This window comes from Camellia sinensis, chromosome 4 (genome assembly GCF_055761805.1).
Source record: "Camellia sinensis isolate YWXY chromosome 4, ASM5576180v1, whole genome shotgun sequence".
Lineage (NCBI taxonomy): Eukaryota > Viridiplantae > Streptophyta > Magnoliopsida > Ericales > Theaceae > Camellia > Camellia sinensis.
Window position 1 is genome coordinate 18,559,029 of NC_138964.1, and position 21,974 is coordinate 18,581,002.

Here is a 21,974-nt window from a genome sequence, read left to right on the forward strand (position 1 = left end):
ACTTGGCCTGGTCTAACCTATTATAAAATTAATTAATTATAATATATGAAAAAATATATATATTTATTTTTATTAATTTTATTGAAACTTACATTTGTGATGATGTGAGATTGAATATATTTAAGGAATCCTTCAATTTATATACAAAATTCTTCAATTTATGATTCAACACTTAAAATTAAATGCATTAAGTGATAATCAATTACGTCCGTTTAATAATCACAATTGATATTACTTAAAATTTTAAATGGCTCTTAAAATATAGGTTAAAACTTAAGAAAATTTCAAGTTATATAAAATTTACTTAATTCTGACTGAATTTATAAATAAAAAACATAAATATCAGTATATACTACTATAAATTCACCACCACCACTACTACCACTACCACTATCACCGCTTCTACTACCATCATTGGTACCATCACTACCAGCCACTACACCATTACCAGAATCACTATTGCTATCACCATTGCCATCGTCATGCCACCACCACCACTATTGTCACTACCACCATTGCTACCACAATTACTATCACCACATTTGCTACAGCTACAGCTACCACCACCACCACCACCACCATGCCATCCTCACCACGATTGCTATTACCACTGCCATCGCTACTACTATCGCTACGGTTAACACCACTACTACCACCACTATCACAATATAAAATTTGAAATATATAATTTAAAAATAATAAATTTCAAATTTAATCAAACAGCTATCAAGCAATTTATTTTTAGTTCAACATTTAAATTTTATCAAACAACTTTCTTCTTTAAAAATTCAACATTTAATTTTTAATACTTAGGCCCCGTTTGGGGACTTATCTTTTTAGCTAAAAAGCCAAAAAGTTACATTTTTAGTCAAAAAGCCAACAACTCATACCAAAAAGTTAAAGATTCTCTTTTCTCTCTACTTTTTGCACATCTTTTTGTAATTAGCCAAAAAGTCATCCCAAACATATAAGTTTTTTTTACCTACTTTTTTAGCCAAATAGCCAAAAAGTTACTAAATTAGCCTGTTCCCAAACGAGGCCTTAATTTTCAATTTTCAACTTTATTAATATGTGATTGAATTTAATTATAAAATATATATATATATATATATATATATTTTAAATATATAAGCTGATAGGTGAACTTGAAATTTATAATTATTTTATGGATTAGACTTAGATAAATGTAAAAGCCTGATATTAGGGCTAAACTAGATTTAGATATATACAATTTATTTATTTAATTTATTTTTTTATATTTAGGCCTCGTTTGGGAATATGCTATTTTAGTAATTTTTTGACTTTTTACAAAAAAATGTGCAAAAAAATAGAGAGAGTAATGTGACAACTTATAATGACTTTTTAACTTTTTAACTAAAATATATAGTTGACAAACGAGACTTTAGTGTCAATCTGCGCAACGAATGACCACCTTTAAACTTGTTTTGGAAATTAGAAAAAAAAAGATAATTTATTGAATTTTTTTTAAAATTTTTTTATAAAAAAATAAAAATAAAATAAAATAGAGAGTTGTTATGATTGTCAATAAATCAATAACTTCAATTTTTTCCACCTTCCAAAACAAGTCAGGATTAAACTTTGTTTGGGGAGTGAGTTGACTTTTTGATTATTTAGCTATTTAACTTGGGATTAAAAAGTTTATTTAAGTTAATTTTTTTGACTTTTTTAACTTTTGTAAAAAAAAGAGTGAAATGATTATAATTTAAATGTAATATTTTACTTTTAAATCTATCTTATCTTTTTTTAAAGACTAATTTAGTCAAAAAAAAAAAAAAAAAAAAAAAAAAAAAAACCCAACCAGTATGCCAAACGAGGTCTTACACAAAACACAAAACGGCCGCTGATGTCAAGAAACGGCCAAAACCAAAAGGGTAATGCTATTTGATAAAAAAAAAAATCGATTTTCTAAACCAAAACGGAACGAGCGATGATATTTTTGGTGGTAGAGATTTTTGTTTGATGAGAAAGTTCCCCGGAAAAATATCTAATCATATCATCTTCTATCCATCACCATAATTTGAAGTAGAAAAGTATCTCTGTGAAGGTAGAGAGAGAGAGAGAGAGAGATGGAGAGTCAGTTGGTGAGAAGGAGGATGAACACCATTGCCGGTCACTTTGCCACCGCCGTCGCTGACGACATCGCCGCCGCCGCATCTCACATTTTTCCTCTGGTAGCATTCCTCTCATTCTTTTTACTTTTAGCTTAATCCCATGTTTGGATGTTGAAAAAACTGAAGCAAAAGATTTAAAGTTATGCAACCTAATTCTCTCCTACTTCTTAATATGCAATTTTTTGCTCTGAGTCAGTGAAAAATTGCACTGATTTGCCCCTGCAAAATATCAAAAAAAGGGAAAATTTGATTATTTTGTAGCATTTTCTATCCAACCAAACAACCATAATGATTACTTTTTTCATTCATTGATTTCATCGGCTTCCTCTTTTCTTTCTTAATTAGTACACATATCTATTGTTGGTAGATTGATTAGTTACCTTAATTCTTTGTTTTAGGATTTTTTGATTGATTTTCCTCTATTTGGTTCAATAAAAGATTAATGAACAAAGTAATGTAAATTGAATCAATCATCATTCCTCATTCATTTCATAAAGACGCTGAATGATGATTATTCTGTTCATATTCTATACATTCCATCTTTGTTCCATCTTTATCATTTATATTATCAACAAATCCCTCACCTGTGTGTCTAGAGTCTCCTTTATTGGCGGGCCAAACATGTATTAATATTTTAATTATCACGTAGGAGGTGAGGTTTGAATACATGACTTATTGTCTGTTTTGATACCATGTTGAATTGTTAAGTTTCAACAAAAATAACTTTATACTTACATTCTCAACAAAACTAAGGGATAGTACAAAGAAATCATAAAATCTCAAAGTATTCCAAATTAGGCCTCGTTTGGCAAGAGGCTATTTTAGCCAATTAGTCAAAAAGTTACTAAATTAGCCAAAAAGCCAACAACCCATACCAAAAAGTCAAAGATTCTCTTTTCTCTCTACTTTTTGCACATCTTTTCGTAATTAGCCAAAAAGTCATCCCAAACATACAAGTTTTTTTTACCTACCTTTTTAGCCAAATAGCCAAAAAGTTACTAAATTAGCCTGTTCCCAAACGAGGCCTAAGTTTGAATTGATCTGAAAGCATTCCAAACTAGTTTGAAAATGGAGGTATGGAAGATGTCTTGTGATCACCAAAGAAAGTAATGGTTGGTGGAGTAGAAAGTTGCAGCTGATTGAGGCTGATTGCAACATGTATTAATTTTCAAAATCAGAAGATGTTTGTGGTTTATATTGTTGAACATGGTTATTTTTCTTAAGCAATAGCTATTTTACTTTAGGCAAACAGAGCAGCCCACTGGGTGGCTAAGAATTCTTCTATATCTCTGTCTGTCTTCAAAAAATGTCCACAGTAAGATTATTTTTGACTTCAGCATTCCATTATTTGGATTAAAAGACAATGAAATGGTTAAGATTATTCCATATTTATAATTGGGTACCCACTTCCTAGCTTACGACCTTTTGGGGCAGTTGATTGTTTAACATGGCGTTTCTTGGATTCATGTCATTTCATCTGTGTTTATTCCCATTTTATCTGTTTGTTTGTACAACAAACAAAGATAATGATCATATTTTCATGTGATCCAAAACCAACGAATCCAAATTAATCTCATACAAATATGTAATTTGTCATTGAATACATTATACTACTGCCAACTAGCCATCATATGGTAAGTTTCTTTCTCTTCTATTTGTTTTTTAAATTTCCTTGAAGCATGTGTGTGCAGTATATTTATTTTTGTGGGTATGTCTTGAATTCAATTCGGATTATGTTTATTATCCGTTGGCGACTCACATCACCCAATTAATGTGCAAATGGATAGGCCCCAACTAGTAGTTTGACCCAGTTTATTACTTTGGAATCGTTGAATTTATTGGGTTATTTTTGCATTCCAGGTCTAAGAGGATCTTTTCAAAGAGCTTTTGTAATGTAGGGTTGTTGAGAGAGCCAACTCATTGTAATATCAACATTCCAAGTGAAACACCTTTGCTGCTTTTGCCCATGGACATAGATCCTTGTGTGACTGCCTGTTTGTTCTGTTTTAGTTTTTTGTCATCTTCGCCTTTGTCGTGACATTTGTTATTGTTCTTCTAACCATCTTTTCCATTGGTTCACTTCTCTTTTTTCCCCAGAACTGCAGTAGTAGTTTGAACTCTGTCATCCGGAGGTGTGATAATAGAATGCATTTTGCAAGGCAAGGGTCTAGTTCCCAAGCTTGTTTCATGAGACAGGCTGCAACTTCAACCGAGCAGGTGCTTCACCTTTTTTACACTCCTTATTAATTATGTTGTTTCACCATTTTTATTTTCCAGTTGCTGATTGTATTTGTATGTTTTTCACTGTGTTTATTTGATGTTTTCAGGTTAGTTCTGCTCAGTCTTGTGTGTATCTCAACAAGTCCTGTGGTTCTGCAAATGAGGGCTCTTCCAATGCCTTTGAAGCACCTTTGTTTTCTAGACCTATTGCTAGGATGCAACAAGACTACCCCAATGTTAGTTCTATCCAACCTGTGGTGGAAAAGTGCGATCAGCCCCACCTGAGCCTCCAAAGTTTTCCAGACCAAACAGAAAAATTAATGAACAATTGCATTCCCGCTCCAGGAACAGAATACACCCTTTTCAACCTACGGGTAAGGAGTTTTGATGTCTAAAGACCTTTTGATTATTACTTTAAATTATTGTTTTTTTTATTTATTTTTATTTTAGATTAAAATTTAAATCCGGGGAATACATGGCTTTATTTATTTATTTATTTATTTACACCAACTCACCAAGTAAGCCATTACTAATGAAAACTGGAATCTGGTTCAAGCCTCTGGTACGCAATGAAAACTGGAGTTTCAGAGAAGTTCACATTTTAGAATGTAGAAGTACCCAGCAGAAAATATTATATAAGTGTTATCAGAAAATGCTAACACCCTAGTGATTTACTTTTTGGAATGCATGTTTCAACATACTTTCATATTGAAACAGTAACTCTATCAAGGAAAATAATATTCTCGCTGAAAAGGAATCCAGAACTAACCAACGTGATTCATTTTAATTGGCTGATGCATGAGCCCACAAAACCTTAGGCAAATCAAAAACCAACCACCTAAATGATTTTGGTATGTAACTCTGTTTGAGTAGTAGTGCTCATTGTCCCTAAATTTTTTCCAATATATTTTCCTAAAGCCCTCCTTGGGAGGAAGATTATGAATATGATGGACTAAAATCTAAGGATAGTGGAGTTTTGTTACGTAAAAATGGGTCAGAATACTAATAATAATGTGTTATACATGATTAATTTTTAAAACTTTTATTAGATGTCTAATTAAAAAAAAAAAAGAAAGAAAAAAGAAAAAAGAGGTTGCTCTTGAAGTCCTAATCGTCTAATATTTACAAGCTTGTCCATATCGTGCCACTTTTTAGAGCAAGTAGCCTTTCACGTTCCCATATTAATTCCTCGTACATCTTCAAAGAAAGTTCCTCTCATGCCATCTTTCTACGAGAATATGGCTTCCTTTGGCATAGATTCCATGTTTGAGATACATACTATTTAGTATTTACTATATTTCTTTCTATAATGTAACACAGGACTTGAGTGGTCCCCAAGAATGGATGTGGCAGAATCTGGATGCAATTACATTCTTACGGTAGTACTTCCAGGTGTCAATATCAATGACATCAGAGTGGAGATCAATGATCAAATGTAAGATAGAGTTTTTGAAGATTCACGCCTCCAGCTTTATTTCATGTTTTCCTTATCCATTCTTACAAGAAGATCTTGTTATTGTTGGTCTAATGAGGAATGCCATTTTCTAACAGCTTGACTGTGGTTGCTAAAAACTCAAACCAGTGCTGGAGAGTGGCAAGTTCAAATGATACATATCACAAGAGGGAGATTTCACAAGGGCCATACAAGGTTGTTTGGACACTACCGAGTAATCTGAACAAGGATGGTGTCTCTGCTGAGTTTGTGTAAGTCACAGCTTGATTTCATTGCCTTACTGATATAATTCATCTTCTTTTGGCACTAGTGATTCTCTAAAAATGAAACGTTTGTTATCCAAATTTTCCAAAATTTGTTGGATGACAACTGCTTTTGGATTTGTTTTGAAAAATATCTAAGTTCAAGATTTAAACTGTGGTGATAGTTTGCGTCTAGGAGTGAATAGGTCAAAAACTCAATTGATTTACTCCAATTTAAAGAATATGTGCAAGTTGAGGAAACAAACGACAATAAAGATAGAGACAAGAACACAATAAAGATAAGAGACAAGAACACACAGAATTTAATGTGCAAACTCTAAGGAAAAATCTCCTCAAGTACAATACCACAACCATAACCACCCATAACAAATTTCACTATTGAAACAAATATAAAAGATTTTAGACGTTATGAATTACAATAGCTCACCACAAAACTCCTTGCTTTGATCTTTGTACCATGACAACTTGCATGAATTTTTCCAAATTTGTGAAGTATTCATGTCCGAGACTTGATATGTGTGTGAGGGTATGACATATGGGTCTGATGTGCCCAGTTGGAGACTTATATTTTGTATAATTATGTATAAGTAGTCAAGTTTATTATATAACTATGCATAAGACTTCTATAATAATAAAGTGAAATGCAGGTTTTTGGGGAAGAAAATCAATCTAAAACATGCATTTACAAAATCTATTAAAGAACTTTCTTCTAGATTGATCAAAACATGGGATTCAATTACGAAACCTTGAACAATTAGGTTAAAGCTCTCCAGGATGCGAGAAGGAATTATACTCTTGTGACCTTAATTCATATAAAAAAACATGATTATTATGTTTATAGAAGTGTAATCCAACTAAAACATGGTTTTTGGTCAGTCCACTCGAGACCTCTGTCAAGCAGGGTAGTGAGTAGATATCTCAGCATTTTTCCCACTCGAGCTCTCTATCAAGATCGTATCTGGCAGACTCTTTAGTAGTTTTCCTGTGAGCGCTTTGTTGAGCAGACCTCTCTGAATGTTTAAATTGTCAATGATGCTGATGGGTTAGAATTGGAAACTTGAAGATGACCAAGCCAAGTGAGAAATCATAGCAATATAGTGTAAGAATATATATTGTATATATTGTATATTAAGAATTAGGCAATTTTAGGCAATTCCATTTTCATTGTATTTCCTTTCTCTGTCATAGATTAGGGCTATATAACTGATGCACTCTTTATAAACATACACAATTGAATGTACAGAAAAGCTTTCAAGAATCTTACATGGTATCAGAGTTGTCTCTGAGCCGAAACCCTAGAAATTGACTGTGTCATCTTCTTTATCAGAATCTCACTGAGTCGTAATCATAGGTGTTCTTCTTCATCACAATAGTCTTTTGGAAATCAGCCCTCTGATTTTATCCCTCTGAGTCGCAGGTCGTAGAGCACCAGAATCGCGAGTGGTATTTGAGAAGTTCTCTCTCTCTGTGGTCATGTTTACCAAGTTCGAAGCTTTCTGATCGAAGTTCTCTGATCGACCAAAGTTCTCTTGGCTCTTGCATAACCTTCATTCGAGTTCTCTCCCTGGGTTAGTCACCGGAGTCTAGATTGTACCAGATCTGTTAACGCTGGTTTGTGACCTTCAGAAGCGACCTCCATCAGACACGACTTTTGCTTCTGGGGGTGGAATCGCGACCCATCTGGTTCGCAACTCCTTTCACCGGTTTGTGACCTTTAGATGCGACCTTCATTAGACACGACTTCGGCTTCAAGATTTATTACACTTGAACCCCTCAACTTTCAAGTTATTATGATGTATCTGGCTTCAGATGAATGTGCTTTTTGTCACTAGAAAGGTCATTGGAAGTATCACTGTACCAAAAGGGGACATCTGCCTACCACGTCTTCTCAGCAGTCTCAAACTCAAGCCCGAGCTCTTCCTCTGAGTACTTTTCGTCCTTTATCAGTATCATTGCATCTGCTTCGATTCCTGATCTTGACTTGGCTTCCTTGAGGGGTCAAATTAGTCAAATTCAGTTTATGCTGTCTACCTCCCAACCCTCCTCGTCTGTTTCAGTTGTTTCCTCTCTTCATTCAGGTTTGCTTCGGTCTTCTTCAAGTATCTCTTCGTCTGTCTGGCTTTTTGATTCTGGTGCTTCTCATTATATGACTGATCATCTCTCTTTACTTCAGAATTGTACTCCCTCTCGCTTTCCTATTATTGTTAATGCTGCTAATGGGTTTGGTATGTCAGTTATATTTGTTGGGTCTGTCCTACCGTCTACTATGTCTGTAGTCTCTATTCCATTTGTCTTATATGTTCCTCAGTTATCTGTCAGTTTATTATCTATTAGTCAACTTGATGCCTCTGGTTTTGATGTTATCTTTTTTTCTTCTATCTGTTCTGTACATGATCGGATGTCCAAGCAGCAGATTGGGACTGGCCATAGAGTTGGAGACCTCTATGTGGTGGACAGCTTGCATCTGCCTATGACTATCTCTCTGACTGCCTTTTCTTCTTTTCAGTTAGATTCTCTGTCCAGTCCTTTCTATTTGTGGCATTCCAAATTAAGGCATTTGTCTGCTGACCGCTTATGGTCTTTAGCTTAATCAGGTATATTAGGTAAAGTTTCTCCTAGTCAACTTACTGAGTGTCAAGAGTGTAAACTTACCAAAATGACAGCCTTACCTTTCCGTAACAGTACTTCTATATCTGCTACACCGTTTTCTTTAGTTTATACTGATGTTTGGGGCCCTTCTCTTGTTCTCACCAAGGGGGGTTCTACATACTATGTGTCATTTGTTGATGATTGTGTCCGTTACACTTGGGTTTATCTTATGACTCATAAGTCCGATTTTTATTAGATATACCATACCTTTCATTCTATGATTATTACTCAGTTTGGGTCTACCATTAAAGTGTTACGGTTTGACTTGGGTGGGGAATATTTTAAAAATGAGTTTTGTAAGTATTTGGCCAATTTGGGTACCATTCATCAAACTTCCTGTACAGATATACCTGTCCAAAATGGTCGAGCCGAGCGTAAACACCGTCATCTCCTTGAGACAGCTAGGTCTCTTTTTCTCTCTGCCCCAGTTTCGGCTCCATTTTGGCTTTTACTGCTGCTTTTTTTCTCAACCGCATGCCTACTCCCCTTCTTTCTGGTCGGTTTCCTTATGAGGCTTTGTTCTCCCAAATTCCTAACTACTTCCTTCTTCGTATGTTTGGGTCTGCCTGTTTTGTCCTCTTCCCCGTAAAGATAGGACCAAACTTAGTGCCCGGTCTGTCCTCTGTGTCTTTTTGGGTTACAGTCTTAATCAGAAAGGGTACTGCTGTTACGATCTTGTCTCTCGTCGCCTTTGTCTTCTGTCATGTTGCCTTTCTCGAACGTCTGTCTTACTTTCAGCTTCCCCCTCTCACTACTCTAGTTTCCAAAGAGGATTTGGTTCACATTTACCTCTTTCCTTCTGAGGTCCCGTCTAATGAGTACATCTCTATTGTTCGTCTTGAGTCTATTCCTATTTCTCTATCTGCATCACCTATGGCTCATTTCCCTCTGTTGTTGGTCTATTCTTGTCGTCGGGCTCCCCCACCACTAGTTGTCTCTACTCCTGTTGCTGCTCCTTCTGCTTCTGACGACTTTGATATTGCTGCATACCGATATCCTACTCGTGAGCGTCGTCCCCCAAACATGTTGGGTTGGTCTAATACATGTTTTTCTACTTTCTATTGTACTTTTTTGTCTGTTATTCATTCTTTTTCAGAACCACAGTCTTACACGGAGGCCTGTCAGGATCCTAATTGGATTTAAGCTATGGAGGATGAGTTGTTTTCCTTATAGAAGACTAACACTTAGGAGTTGGTTCCTTTGCCTGCTGGCAAGAATCTAGTTGGTTGCAAATAGGTTTGTAAAGTCAAGACTCATTCTGATGGTTCTCTCGAGCACTACAAAGCTCGCTTGGTTGCCAAGGGTTTCTCATGGAAGTATGGTATTGATTATGAGGAGACCTTTGCCCTTGTTGCTAAGATGACTACTGTCCGTACGTTGATTTCTGTTGTTGTTGTTCGACATTGGCCTCTCTATCAGATGGACGTTAAGAATGCTTTTCTTAATGATTATCTCACTGAGGAGGTCTACATGCGTTCTCCCCCTGGTCTTTTCTACTCCTCTGGGCAGGTTTGTTGTCTTCGGCATGCTCTGTATAGTTTGAAGCAGTCTCCTCGTGCTTGGTATGATCGCTTTCAGACTGTCGTTACCGAGCTTGGGTTTCATCCTTCTGCTTTCGACTCTGTTTCGTTTCTGAGATATACCTCGGTTGGTTTTGTTGCTCTCCTTCTATATGTAGATGATATGATCATCACTGGCTCTGACTTTTCTGCTATCTCTGAGGTCAAGTAACATCTCTTTAGCACCTTCGAAATGAAGGATCTGGTCCATTGCGGTATTTTCTTAATAATGAGGTTGCCTCTTCTCCAAAGGGTTATTTTCTGTCTCAGGCCAAGTATGCTAATGAGGTTATTCACCGTGTCGGTCTTACTGATACTAAGATTTCTGATACACCTATTGAGGTTAATGTGAAGCTCAACTCTACTGATGGTGTCCCTCTAGATGATCCCATGGTTTATTGCGAGCTAGTGGGTTGTTTAGTTTATTTGACTGTCACTCGCCTTGATCTTGCTTATGCTGTTCATGTGGTTAGTTAGTTCGTTTCTGCTCCTCGCTCTACCCATTGGGTTGCTTTGGTTCGCATTCTTCGCTATCTCCAGGGTACTATCTTTTAGGGTTTGCTGTTGTCGTCTACTTCCTTTTTAGACTTGGTGGCCTATGCTGATTCTGATTGGGTTGGTGATATTACTGATTGCAAATCCACCTCTGGTTTCTGTATGTTTCTTGGCGATTCCTTGATCTCTTGGAAAAGCAAGAAACAAACTGTTGTTGCTCACTCTACTGCCGAATCTGAGTATTGTGCTATGGCTCATGCTACTGCTGAGCTTGTTTGGCTTCATTGTCTTTTCTCTGATTTGGGTGTACCTTAGTCTTCTCCGATCTCTCTCTATTGTGACACTGCAGTGCTATTCAAATTGCCCACAATACTGTCTTCCATGAACGGACGAAACACATTGAGATTGATTGTCACTTTGTACGACAACATCTACAGTCTGGCTCTATCTCGCTTCCTTTTGTCTCCTCGGCTTTGCAACTTGTGGACTTCTTCACCACGACTCACATTATCGCTCGGTTTCAGTTTCTTCTTAGCAAACTCTTAGTGCTTTCTGCTAAAATACTTTGAGTTTGAGCGGGGGTGTGAGAATATATATTGTATATATGGTATATTAGGAATTAGGCAATTTTAGGCAATTCTCTTTTCTTTGTATTTCCTTTTTCTGTCATAAATTAGGGCTATACAACTGATGCACTTTTTGTAAATATACACAATTGAATATAAAGAAAAACTTTCAGAAATGTTACATATAGTGGTGTAGGTCGAGGTCAAATGAGGTTTATAAGTATCCTTGATATATATTGACAATCTTATCAAATGATAAATCTCAACAATTTATTTTTCTTTTTCAAATGAATGATAGGTATCGTTGTAACGTTCGTGTGCTTGCCATTTAAATGGATGGACTTTGTCACCATTGCAAATTCACTTTGGATATTATATACTATATGTTATATATTTTTTTTGCAAGATATATATATATATATATATATTGACAAGTATTGTTGTGCAGGGACGGACTTCTACGAATTACCATTCCTAAACATTAAGAATGTAGTGGCGGATGCATTCATATATATATGGATGTAAATGAATGGATCTAATGTTTATAATCATGTACTAATTTCTGTGTATACGTTGGCCATTAAACTACACTAGTCGTACTAGACTTAATAAAAAGATGTTCGCTATGAGTTGTTCTTGATAATATTTCAGTACCAATGTTGTTAGCAAGTTGATTTTAGACACAAAATCACGAGTACAAGTACTTGCAATTGCTGAGTTGAATGTTTCAAATTCACTATGGTTTATTTTGGAGTTGAAGAACATTTTACAGAACATACATGGTGCTTGGTATTGCACACTGAGTTGTTCTCAATAATATTCACAATCAAATTCATCAGTTGACCTTTATAGTTTTGAATGCATCAAATTTACCCTTAAAATTTTCATATTATATCAATTTAATCCAATTGATATTGCCCATTAAAAAATTGAATTGAAATCAAAAGACAAAAGAGAAAATTGGTTAAAAGTAAATAGAGGATACAAGGCATTAGATATAAGGTAGAATCTTATTTGGTAATAAGGATATGTTAGAGTGGTTGAAATTTTTTTCCTATGCCAGGAAATTTTTTTGTGGTGAGATAGAGAAATATGTGATATTCAATAGACAGAGTGTTGAATGAGTGGTATGTATCACATTTCAATAGATAATTTGGTGAATTTCTATAGATAGGAAAATATGATTGGTAAATTTTAATAGATAAACAAATTAGGTTGTTTCAAGATGTAAGGTAATTTTAAGAGATAGACAGATAGGTTGACTTCAACAGATAGTTGTTCTTTTGACAAATTTTATTCTATTTGCCCAAAGAGATTAGAGCTTAGACCTAATAGCCTAAAAGATTTATAAATGAATTTATGGTCAGAGTGTCCAAGACAAAATAATTTATTTACTCTCCTCAAAATAATTGAAGGGTTGGCATTCAATTTGAAATGTTCATTCTCTTTGAAAGGATTATTTTGCCATTGATCTCCTTCCAATTTTCGAGAATGGATGCAGTCAATTAAACTAAATTAACATAATATAAAAAAAAATTTAATAACAAAATTGATCTAATCTACAATAACCAAATTGATCCCAAATTACACCACACAAGGACATAACTTCCTCATTTATGTATTTTGAGTCTAATGGGAAGGAAGCTTAGGTTATGTATGAATAGGATGGCAATTTTCCCCAGTATTGCCCCAGATGAGGAAGTAGGGTAGACAAGGATTTTTCCCCAGCTCTATTTTATTTACTAAACATATTTATATATGTAATCTATATATATAATTTAATTTTTCTATCAATATTAAAAGACTAAAATATTAAAATATTATACCTGATATTTATTTTCATTTATTTATTTATTATTATACTACATTTTTTAAATCCCATCAGTTATAAATTATTAGATTTTTATTACATTTTTTATTTTTCAAAGTTAAAAAATTAAATTATCATTGGTCGTCACCTTTCAATTTGCTCCACTCCGGATATGATATCGGACAAAGGCAAGAATAATAAACCCGTCCCAATCATGTGCTTATCTATAATATTATATTGAGTAAATGTTGGACTTGATGTTCAAACATTTGATTATTTCTTTTTTTATCACATGTCTTTAATTTTTATTTAAAATTGAAAAAAATTAAATAAAAAAAATGAGACTCAGACCTTATACATTAAATCTTTTAAAGAAAATTCTAATCGATTCAACAATTATACAATATATGATAATTTTTTTATTTATTTAAATTACACACATCACTTGGGTCAAGTATTAGTATAATGTAGTGGGAAGAGTGCTTACGGTTGTTGCCTTTCAGTGTGAAGCCACCAATGCCACGAGTTGAAGATCAGTAGGTCTATTCCCATCCAAGATTTTCCACTCTCTATTTTTTTTTGATATCTATCAGCTTTCGCGCATCTCGACTAATCTCGAGATCCTGAAATTAACAATTGGACAAACCTCCAGTGACCCTAAGGTGTGACTTGAACTCAAAACCTGTGAATTTTATCCTCCAAGATTTCCCACTCTCTATTGAATCCAATTTCAATACTCTTCCAATCTTCTCATTCACAATATCTACCAACAACAATGCATTGCGCCAGAACGTTATTTTTATTAATTTTGAGAATGCGCCAGAACATTTTTCAAACATTGTAAAGCCTGTAAAATCATGGAATACAAACTCAATTTAAAATAATTCACCTTATTTGGTGCTAATTTTTTAAATTAAATTTTTTGAAAATTAAATTTTTTATTTTTATTTTTTGTATTTTTAGTGATTTTTTAAAATATTTTAAGCAAATTTCTTACTTTTTTAGATGCATCTAGCCTAAATGTATCTAAAAAGTAAAACATTTACAAAAATCAATAAATATATAAGAATATGAAAATATATTTAATTTCTATATATTTTTTTTATACTTTTGGTATTTAGTGAATTTTTAAATTTTTTTCATAAATATTATACTTTTTAAGTATATTTATGTTAGGTGTATCTAAAACTTAAAAAATTTGCTTCAAATTTTAAAAAAATTGATTCAAATTTTAAAAAAATTTAGTGAAAAAAAAAATACAGAAAATAAAAAACTCAATTTTCTAAAAAGTTGATTCAAAATTCTGATAAATGTTAAATTACACTTTTAACTCTACAAATTCGGCCTAAATTTTACTTTGGCACTTATTGTTTCAAATGGGACAATTTGGTCTATAAACTTTGAGGTTAGTTCAATTCGGTCCTTCCGTTCAAATTCGACTTAAGTTTAACTATTTTGGAACACTTATCAATCTTTTGAGGTATACATGTAGAAAAAAAAAAAAATTAATACAAATTTAGACACAATGATTAAATTGAAACTAAAGTTAAATTTGTTGGCATTTTTCCATAAAAATACAAGAAAAATATATAAAATGAATTAAATAGAAATGACAAAATAATAATAATAATTATTAAAGAATGAAATATACAATAAACTATAGAACTAAAAAAAAAAAAACACAAGATTGAATTAGATTACACCATGGAACATATTATAAGATGGGTTTAAATGGACATATAAAATAATATACGAAAAATTATTTAAATTTAAAACTTTGAAAAACAAAAGATAAAGATGCAAACCGAAACTTGTGTGATATCACAGTTTCTTTAAAACATATTCACCGGCTCCCAATGGATGCTAGAGGTGCGCTGACGTCTGTCTCCCAAGATATGACGGTCAAAACTAGCTTATGTAGAAGCACCTTCTGAATAGTTTCGGCGAACTTGATAATGATTGTACCTTCTCTAACAAGAGCTTGATAATGATTGTACCCTCTCTAACAAGAACTTGATAATGATTGTACCCCCTCTAACAAGAACCAAAGAAGGGGCTAGCAAAAGATGATACGAAAATTTTTCTTTGGTGTAAAAAACCATCTCCAACTTTTTATCTTAAAACACCATCTCATTTTCTATCACAAAACCTCTCTAAAACAACCTACTAAGTTGGAGGAGAAAAGTCTCCATTTATACTAGTAGGGGAGAGTCTTAGCCATGAAGGCTAACATCAGGGATCATTAAATGTCATCAACTTTAGCCATTAAGGCTGGAGTTACAAAGGTTCAAAACTTCAAAACCATTATATAAATCATAATGTGTAAATAATGTATATATAAGTTTTGATAATTAAATTAGATGGGTTACAAAACGGATACGGGTGTTGGGTTACAACCCGATCCAAGCCCAATCTTAAACACATGCACAAACTAAGCTCAGCACAGCTCAGCCCAAAGCTCAAGACTAGGTCCAACACCAAACCCAGCAAATGTACAAGTACAAGTCTAGGCCCAATCCAAACCAAGACTAAGTCCAAATCTAAATCCAACTTTATTGATGCCCACTTTATAAGACAATTCTAATTCACAACTCATATAGCGATTCCTGTTTTGACCCGACCTTTGTTGTACTCTAGACTCAGGTTTCATGGTTTAGTGTTGTTATTGTTGCTCATCTTTTGTTCCCCTTGTTTTCCCTTAAGTTTGTCTTTTGGATTGTGGTGATTGTATTTGGGACTAGTTTGTTGCTTGGTTTCCAAACTTTTGTTGCCAAGATTTTTGCTCCTCTGCTCGAGCGGCAATTTTTGCGCTCGAGCGGGCTTTGCAAACTCTTAGTACTTTTGCAGGTCTGCAAAACTACTGGGCGAGTATATTCTATGCTCGAGCGATTCTTTCTGCGCTCGAGCGGGCTCAACTCGAGTAGCCATTTCTTGCACTCTAGCAGTTGGTCTAATGTCTGTAAAACTACCGGATGTGTGCATTCTGTGCTCGAGTGTCACTTCATGAGCTCAAGTAGTAATGGTCTTCTTCATTGTGTCTTGGCGCTCGAGCGTCACTTCTTGTGCTCGAGCGGAACAACTTATTGGTCTGATGCTCGAGCGTCACTTCTTGCGCTTGAGCAGACTGTGCGTATATTAGTTCGTGAAAGTGACTTTTTACATCACTTTTTTAGATCTTTTTTTCCTAAACCCTAAAGTTAAGACACTCTCTCTCTCTAAAACACATACACACACACACTCTCTCTCTCTCTACATTTTCACCTAGTTCTAACGATTTCTCCACCCACTTGCCTTTGTAAAAAAGAGTGGGCACCTTGAGATCTCCATTTTGATCCGAATAGAGTTGAGTTTGAGCATCTTTGAAGCTTTATCTTTGCCTTGCTCGTCTTCTCTCTTTGAGGTAGGGATTTCCTATACTTTCATATGATTTTTAACTTAGTTATTGGTCGTTGTGTAACAATGGTGGGATTTGGGAGTACTTTGGGCAAACCTAGGGTTTGGGATTTAAAATCAAAAGAGGGTTTTTTTTTTTTTAGTGAATGTGATATAAATGGTTATGGGGTTTGAAAAGTAGATTATACTGTGACAAAATAGTCGATTTTGGCATTTGAGTTGATATTTAGGAAAGAGGGAAATTTGTCCTAAAATGCTTCAAATATTTATTTTGTATAAATAGATGAAATTGGTATTGTAAACATGAAATTAGATGGATGTTGATATAAATAGTGGAGTTAGATATGTATTGCCTCATACCTATGGGAATTTGAATGAATTATCTGTTTAAAGATTGAATATTTGTTTAGAAATTTTTGTATTGGGCTATCGGTGGAGGATATCTATGATTATTGTAGAAATTGCATGAGGATTAGGGAAATTGAAACTAATCTCTTGTTGGTTGTCATTGAATATGACTATGTTTTTAATACATTGTATATGTATGATGTTGGGAAGAGAAAGAGAATATACTCCATGTTTGGGAGGAGATAGGGGATGGATCCATTGAATTAAGTTGGCCTGTGTGTCTATGGTGAAAGTCCCGAAACCGCGCGTATACATGGGTGCCGATCCCGTGAATGAAATTTCCGTAAAATGACAAATTAAAGTGTTTGTGTGATAATTGTGTTGATTTGCGGACCACTGAGTTGTAGTCTCAATCTGGTTATTTGGGAGATAATAAAATTGACTCATGAATTGAGATGGAAAAAATTAACTTGAAATGAATTAAAGAAAAATGGATTGAGTTAGGAAATTTGGCATACTATGATCATATAGAATATGAATGTTTTGTCACAAGCATTGTATATGCACCTTGTATTTATATCTTTGTTAAGATTCATATATTGTGTTAGATTGTTCTTATTGGGTTTTGGCTCACATTATTTGGGAAAAATCATTTTCAGGTGGTGGTGATATGCCTCTGCCGAGGTAATAGCTTGGAGGGACTTTGGAGCAAGAGCTTCCTTTTGTTGTATTTTCTCTTTGTGTAGCCAAGGGCTTTATTTGTACTGAGCTAGTCTCATTTTTATTGCAACCAAGTAATGACTTGGAAAGATGTAAGCCTTTAGGGCATATAAATATCTGTTTAGCTTTCATTCCTCTTTATTACTTGTAACACATGCTGTAGATTCATGATGTATCATTTATGAATGTATATCGCATGTGTCACCTTTAGTAAAACAATTCAGATTAATGAAACTTTATTATTTCGATTATGTTGTCTTGGGTTGATTGTGTTGGGTCAAATCATTATAATCATTTCAGGGCATTACAACTCAATGGTTTCGGCTCATTATTTTTGTATTGCAATCTTCTCACTTAAGAGAATACAAAACCACTAAGATCCACATCAATCGGGGGTTAGGTCCCACTTTAATTTTGAATTAAAGTTGCCGAAAAATCATTATTTTCCAACAACCCTACATGAATAAAATTGGCCGAATAAAGAAAAATGGACAATGCTTAACAACAAAGACTCAGAATGAGAGCACACAGAATAATCCTACATCCGAAAAGGTAGTTGTTGGCCTTGAACCTTTCGTAGTAAAGCCTATCGAATTTATTAGCTGACCAGTGAACGTGATGTCTTGAACTGTTCTGCCGTTTATGTAAACCGAAACAATAGACCTCACACAGGAGTCACTCTAACCATTGTTCTTGTTCTCACTGGTGTGTCTAGTTTGGCCTTGGAACACTAGTCTGGTTCAGTGAGTGTTTTTTAAAGAATTCAGCCTCGTCAATTCTTAAAGAAGTGGCCCCACTTCTCACTCACATAGGTGACCTACATAAGGTATCTTGCTATACCTTAGTTGACTATTTACAACACTTAGGTCATTAAAAGCATCAACTTAACCTTCCACCCCACAGGGTATCATTGTATAAAGGAATGAGGATGAAGATTTACCTCCACAGTGACTCATCCGTTATACGCAATTAGGTTGTCCCTTTGAATCTAGATCTTGGGATCTCCAGTCAACTAAGTTGGGTTTTCCATTCCGGTAACATTCGCTAAAGGCCTTACCCTATTCCTCTTGATGACTTTTCTACTAACTCTCGATTTAACCCTTTGGTTAACGGATCCATAATATTGTCCCTAGACTGTATATAGTCTATAGTGACAACACACGAGAGTAGTCGTCATATGAAACTATGTGTTCGACAAAATTGTCTAGACCTTCCATCTGTGCTCTACCAATACTTGATTGGTTGTCGCAAAGTATACAAAATTGCTAGCACAAATTTTGATCAACAAGGAATATCCTCAAATGGCAAACCCATTTAGTTAGTTTAGTAGCTTTATCTAAATCACTGAACTCTGATTCCATCATTGATCTCGTGATAGACATCTGCTTGGAAGATTTCCAAGACACAGTTGCACCTCCAATAGTGAAAACAAATCCACTAATGGATTTGTAGTCTTTATATCAGATATCCAAGTGACGTCACTGTACCCATCTAGTATAACTGGATATTTGGGATAATGTAACCCGTAATCCCGACTTCATTGTAAGTATGTTAGTACTTGCACAAATGCCTTCTAAAGATAGGCATTGGGATTACTCATGTTTCTACATAGCCTGCTTACTAAGTAGACTATATATGGCCTTGTACACCTCATCAGATACTTTAAACTTCCAATGACCTGATAATATTCTAGTTGAAATACACTCTCACCATTATTCTCGGCCAAATGTAGACTTAAGTGTACTGGTCTCCTCGATACACTTGTATCTGATTTACTTAATTTCTCAAGTATGTTTTCAACATAATGAGACTGAGAAAGTACAATACTACCAGATGTTCTAGTAATCTTAATACCTAGAATCACATCTGCAAGGACATATCTTTCATGTCAAACTTAGAGTTTAACAACTTCTTGGTAATTCTGAACATCTTCTCATAATTATCAATCGTACAGACACAAAATGACATATCTATTTGTCAGTGTCTTTGATATACACATATTTGTTAATCCCTATTTATTTAAAACTCTCTTGACAACATTGTGTTGTCAAATTTCTCATGCCAGTGTTACAGGGCTTGATTCAAATCATATAAAGATTTCCCAAGCTTACAGACTTTCCTCATCTTCGAACCGATAAATCCTTCAAGTTGTTCCATAAAGATTTATTCAACTAAATCTTCATATAGGAAAGCTATCTAACTATCCATTTTGAAGTATCTCTAGACTTCACACAATTGCAATCACACTCACCATAACTAATGATCATGCATCAAAGTAATCTAGGTATCCTTTGATAACAAGACTATCTCATTGGCTTTTATTCACTTGCATTCCACGGCTTATTACCTATGCAAGATAAAGTTAAACTAATAACTTCTTTTTAGAGAAATTACAACTTCAAAGAAGCTTTTAGCCTCACTAGCCCCCATAGGTTTAAGAAGATTGGACAAATGAACTTTAAAGTCCTAGTCTTTTAACATCTTTTAGGCTCATCTTTTTTCTCATGAAAATCGTTTCCTCAATTCCATGATGGCATTCTCGTGTAAATTTGAATATCAAATTTGTCCACAAGAAAACTAATATGCACTTCTATATTGTGCATAATCGTTGAATACAAAGTCAATGGATTTTTAAGGCTATCCTACCTGCCTGGGTTTAGGTATTACCACCTTTTGCATGACACCCCCACATTTATAGAATTTATACAAAGGCTTTCAGCCTTTCCAAAAATTCATGCAGGGTCTTTAAACAATTTATTGTGTCACAATGATTATAAGAGTCTCAGAATCATATCACAGAAAACATATTCCCAGACTGTCGTTAATCGAATTAGGTCTTATCCGAATTTAAGGCACCAAACAAATTTGGTCCAACCTATCACTCTAAAGTCAATAGTCTTACTATTAGGAAACACAAATCTAGTGTTCAATAGTCTACTATTCGAAACTTCATAACATGGCCAGTAGTCTTATCACTAGGAATTACTAATTTCTTAGCATGTGGTCAGTAGACTTTCCACTACTAGGAATCACAATGTTTTGACATGTGATCAGTAGTCACTTTACTACTAGCAATCACAACGTCTTGACATAAGATCAGTAGACCATTTCATTACTAGGAATCATCATGTTTTGACAGATGATCAGTAGACTCTTTTACTACTTGGAACCATCATGTCTTAACATATGATCAGTAATCTATTTACTACTAGGAACCATAATCTCATAACTGTGTAGTCAGCGGTCCAACACCTCCTAGGAACCACCAGTTTTCTATCTCTGTGATCAATGATCTTGCACTTACTAGGAGCCATCAATTTAAGAATATATTTAGAATTTAAAAATTCAAAAAATATATTGACCCACCCTAACGGGTTGTCTCATCTTTATTTTCAGGCAAAGTCACATAACAATCATACATACTATAATTGACACAAGGATAACATATTAATTGCCTCTGATAAATTCAGAGATATCATCATGCAATCTTATGATTTTCTCTACTCACACTTGATCTCTCTAGATCTTCCTTTAAGAACCTCGTAAGGTTTAAGGTTGTCAGCTAGAACAACATTTCCTGTTGTCACCTCTTGAAGTTATTTTCTGAAAAATCGCAACAAAAATTCACTATTCTGTTTTTCCAGAAACTAAACTTAACACTAGAAAATTCCAAAATCTGAAATTTAATTCAAAATTGATCTCACTACTTATCCTAGAATCGAACATGGTTAGGAAAGTTTTCAGGAAGACTAGAGGGGTCACACCGGTCCCACTTAAGACCTAGTTAACCTTGGACAAAACTTTCAACAGCATGTTGACTCCTAATCCATGAGACTCAAATTTAGAATTAAGTTTTTCAGGGGATAAATTAGGTTAAAATAAACCAAGTTTACAAAACTAATAAGCAATTAAAAATTACTATCAGAATTACACCACTCATAAAAGTTAACCGGTACTCCCGGAACTGAGCTCATTATTTCTGAATAAAAATCAGAAATATTTTAGCTAATGTTAAAATTTGTTTTTTTGTTTCCTAAAACAAAAAAATTTGGAAACAATCAAATTATAACCAAAGACTTTCTCAAAACTTGGTTTCCTATCATTTTAGGAATAAAAAGATTAAATCCAAAGACTTCCTCTAACCATAAAGGTTTGAAACCAAATCCATCTTAGTTTCCATTTCTGAAAAATAAGAAATACTCTTTAGCCAAGGCTAAACACTTTGGTTTCTATTACAAAAAACCAAACCACTTTGGGAATAATTAATCTCAAAGATTTTCTCTAAAACCGAAGGTTTATAATTTTCTTTCCTTTCCCTTTTCCTTTCACTATGGTGAAACTATTACAAATTAGAAATTAAAAACCA

At 34.2% G+C, this 21,974-nt stretch overlaps 1 protein-coding gene across 1 annotated transcript; it reads left to right on the forward strand.

Moving 5' to 3' along the window:
• The first annotated feature begins 1,823 nt into the window (after nt 1–1,823).
• LOC114267081 (uncharacterized) lies at nt 1,824–11,980 on the forward strand. The gene is made up of 6 exons (XM_082924390.1): nt 1,824–2,192; nt 4,230–4,349; nt 4,460–4,726; nt 5,673–5,787; nt 5,904–6,056; nt 11,786–11,980. Exons 1-4 carry the CDS (start codon nt 2,088–2,090, stop codon nt 5,733–5,735), a joined length of 555 nt encoding a protein of 184 aa, XP_082780516.1. The 5' UTR covers nt 1,824–2,087; the 3' UTR covers nt 5,736–5,787; nt 5,904–6,056; nt 11,786–11,980.
• The last annotated feature ends 9,994 nt before the right edge of the window (nt 11,981–21,974 follow it).